Source organism: Volvox carteri (assembly GCF_000143455.1).
Source record: "Volvox carteri f. nagariensis unplaced genomic scaffold VOLCAscaffold_914, whole genome shotgun sequence".
Taxonomy (NCBI): domain Eukaryota; kingdom Viridiplantae; phylum Chlorophyta; class Chlorophyceae; order Chlamydomonadales; family Volvocaceae; genus Volvox; species Volvox carteri.
The window spans coordinates 543-4,299 of record NW_003308374.1 but is presented as its reverse complement, the minus strand read 5'-3'; the positions used below and the strand labels follow the sequence as shown (position 1 = coordinate 4,299).

The following is a 3,757-nucleotide window of genomic DNA, read 5'->3' as shown; positions in this document are numbered from 1 at the left end:
CTAACGCGTTGGTGGACTACGGAGCTGAGTTCGCTTCGGTACAGTTATTCTCGTGTACAACCATAATCGACATGTTACCTCATCGCGGCTTCAGATCATTGAAACACACACCCAACGCCATGTGCCTCATCAAGTCTCATCATATGTCCTCTCACTCACTCACTCACTCAGTCACTCACTCACTCACTCACTCACTCACACCTACCAGCTCCCTCAGGAGAGCCTCATCGTAGGAGATCCACTCTCCACCGCCTCCCCCTGCCTCCCCCTGCCCCTCCCCCTCGTCCTCCGCACGCCCCGGCAGGGCCCTCAGCACACTGCGCCACAGCCGACCCGAGTCGAATGGCCGTACAGCCGCTGCCAGGGGGAAGAGACGGAGGCCCACTCGGTATCCCTGGAGCGCCTCCACTCGGCTGCTTAACTGGGCCCTGCGGACGGGTGGGGAGGACCGCATGCAAGAAGCACAATAACGCGGAGGAATCATGTGTGAGAAACCCAGAAATGAACTGCCGGTGTCCAAACAACGGGAAGGGGGGGTCAACTGCCGACTGTGTCAAAGGCATCAACTGTCATCAGGAGTTCGTGGTGCAAATGCCCGAGGTAGCTCCGAAACCTAGCACCAAGAAGTGACCGACATAGATGGGCAGCGGGGAGAGGGGATACAGGAAGGTGTGCATACCTTGCGAAATACAATGTATGTATGTATGTATGTATGTATGTATGTATGTATGTATGTATGTATGTATGACTTAGATTACACTGTGGGCCGCGAGAGCCGGGGGCCGAAGCCGAAACACAGCGCAAGGGTCGGGAGCACACAGCACAAGTCGGTTAGTCTCCCGACCCCGGCTCAGACTGCCAACACTCTACGCAGCCACTCCGCAGCCCCTCCATGTATGTATGTATGTATGTATGTATGTATGTATGTATGTATGTATGTATGTATGTATGTATGTATGTCATGATCCGCACGTAGTACACGTTGCGTTGCGTTGTAGCCACGTGACCGTTACGTTCATATGCCTCTAATAAGGTCAGGCCGTCAGGGCGACAAACAATGTGAGTGAACGTACATGGCCGTGTGCGGTTCCTAGCAGGAGCTAGCCAGCGCCCCCTCGGGAAGGCCCCGCCCCCCACAACACCCCACCTCATCCCATCCTACCCCGGGATCTCAGGGCCAGGCCTCTTGCCTACATCGCTCCCTCTCCTCCCCTCCCCGCGGCCCCCCTCCCCCCCCCCGGTGTGGTCTCACAGCGCGGCCTTGTACCCTGGTCCAGTAGTCGTGGGCCCACATGGCTCCGGGTCGTTGGTGAGCACCACCAGGGTGTTGATTGAGCTGCGGGCACATGAAGGGGAGGGGGAGGAGGCGGAGAAGGAGGGGGAGAAGGAGGCGGAAGGGGTGGGATGGGATGGGATGGGGCGGGGGGTTTAAGGGAAACCGTAGAGTGAACAGCGGGGAGGGGTGGAAGGGAGGGAGGGAGGGACCTGGGGCTGGGCAGGGCAGCTCCAGGGAACCTGAGAGGTCTCCTCCTTCGCAGAACCCTTCCCCTCCACTTCCCCCCTCAAAAATCGCATGGCTTACAGCTCCACGCCCCCAGGCCCCGGGTCGCACCCACTTGTCCGCTGTCCTGCTCGCCGCCAGGCAGTTCTGCACTCGGAACAGCGCCTCCGCCAGAGCTGAGTCCCGCCGCTGCGGGAGACCGCCGATGGTGGCGCGGAAGGACTCCACTACGGCGTTCGGCAGGGGGTGTGTGTGAGGGAAGAAGAAGAAGAAGAGAAGGCGCAGGAGGAGGAGCAGGAGGCGGCAATATGGGGGGGAGGTCAAAGGTGATTGATTAATCAAGGCCGGAAGACCGGAATCGCTGATGGAGGTCGGGAGGGGGGAAAGAGTGAGAGCCGGGAGGAGGGACATACGACGGAGCACAGGCGACTGGCGAGGGGGGGGATGGAAAATAGGCGGCCAGAGGGATGTCTGCCGGGTTATCCAGCGACGCAGAGGGAACTGCAGCGAGCTGAGGGAGGGAGATGACCGTAGTAATGAAACGTCCGTTTACACAGATACACATACACACATGCTCTTCGCCCCTTGCTGTCCTTTTGACGTCTTCCCATGCCGTGTCCTTCCTCGGCCATCCAGGTGACGTGCCAGGCGGGCATCCATACTAGGCAGAGCCGCAAGATGACACCTCCAACACGACCATGACGACGACGACGATGACACCAGCCAACCGGCCGGTACGGTACACATGGCCACAACATGAGCAACAACACGCTACATAACCCAGATATTTTGCACGGGTACGGCACGTACCTGTGAGATCTCGTACGGCACGTACGGCTTCCGCTGAGGGTTGCTGCAACTCCAACAGTGTGCGCACCCCCTCGAATGCGGCGACAAAGGTACCAGCACCACCGCTACCAGCATCCCTGGATCGGTCTGTTTCGCGCTGCATCGCGTTGCAACCGGGGTCCAGGTGCAGTTGCGGGTTAGGGACAGAAGACCCGTGGGTGAGGTGTGGCTGGGCACTGGGAAAGAAAGGATGGGTGAATGAATGGATGGATGGATGGATGTGCCCGCGTTTGTCCTCACCCTCGCGCGACTTCTCGCCTTGCTTTGCGCTTTGGGATTGGTCCCTTACACTTCCCTTCCCTAATAATACATCTAAGAGTATCAGCAGCAACAGGAAACGATTCCCGTTGGAGAACGGCAGGGCAAGTGCTTTCCTACCGTACCGTGTTGTACAATACGACAGCGACTTGNTCATCCGGGCTTTGTATGGCCTTGAGCTTGATGAGTTCCACGACGGTCAATTTGGCGGCCTCGAACGAGGTGGTTTTATTACCGCCAAGCTGCGGCACAAGCGTGGCGTGGTTAAGTCAACAAGCCACAGCATGCCGACGGAGGCGGGTTCCAAAAAGGATATCTACAGATGAAGTTATTAAATTGGTAGTGGGGTGCAGCAGGATGGGTAGTCCCAAGTCTGGGCAATAGCTCTGGGCTCGAGGAAACCCGGCGACAGACACATTCTGTCCTGCCCGCTGACAAGTTACCCGGACAACAAATCCATACCTCAATCTCTTCAAACATATTGTCTTGTGCATCAATCATAAATATCAGTTTCTCCTTGAGCGACTCGGGGCGCTGCAGTCGCGAAAGCAGTCCTCGGAAAAGTTTTTCGGAGCACGTCTAACTGCAACAAACTTCCAACCTGCTTCTGATCTTCCTCTTCCTCCTCATTCTCCTCGTCATCCCAAGCGTTCTCGCTGCCTCGGTAGGATCCTTCCGCCATTATTGCAATTGCAAATTAAATCGTTTACAGCTGTTTCGGCGATGGTATAATTAAGTTATGAGTTATTATTGGACTTCAAAGACGCGCATACATTGATGTTATGTGAAGAACTCGCTGCGCATGCTGTGCATGCCATGCTTGACCTGGGCACGTGAGCAGGTCCTTAACACACTGACCGTGTTCCAATTTTCGTTGCAATCCTCCTTGCCTGATTTGAAGTGCTATCCTTTTTGTGTAATGGCGCTCATATACGCGCAGGAGACATGTCGCCGAACATGTCCGAAGTTATCGCCGGAAAATGGCTGGCTAAACAGACACAATCGAAGAAATCCTTAAAATCCTGTTTTATTTTTCTAATATTCTGCTTTATTATATGCATGGCTCAGCTGACCTCTGGCTGGAAAGGGTTCAGATACCTCTGCCCCTGAGTTTTTTTACCTGCATTTGGGGAAGCGCTTGAAGGTCTG

General features: G+C 55.9%; 1 protein-coding gene across 1 annotated transcript in view; it reads right to left on the bottom strand.

Moving 5' to 3' along the window:
• VOLCADRAFT_101393 (uncharacterized protein) overlaps nucleotides 1-3,290 on the bottom strand; it is a gene marked incomplete at both ends in the record, with an annotated part of 3,956 nt that extends 666 nt beyond the window's left edge. Inside the window, 7 exons of the mRNA XM_002959830.1 lie at nucleotides 200-428; nucleotides 1,253-1,336; nucleotides 1,617-1,728; nucleotides 2,312-2,526; nucleotides 2,729-2,850; nucleotides 3,071-3,142; nucleotides 3,210-3,290. Of these exons, the coding sequence (XP_002959876.1) occupies nucleotides 200-428; nucleotides 1,253-1,336; nucleotides 1,617-1,728; nucleotides 2,312-2,526; nucleotides 2,729-2,850; nucleotides 3,071-3,142; nucleotides 3,210-3,290 (915 nt within the window). The remainder of the gene's footprint in view (nucleotides 1-199; nucleotides 429-1,252; nucleotides 1,337-1,616; nucleotides 1,729-2,311; nucleotides 2,527-2,728; nucleotides 2,851-3,070; nucleotides 3,143-3,209) is intronic.
• Nucleotides 3,291-3,757: the final 467 nt, after the last annotated feature.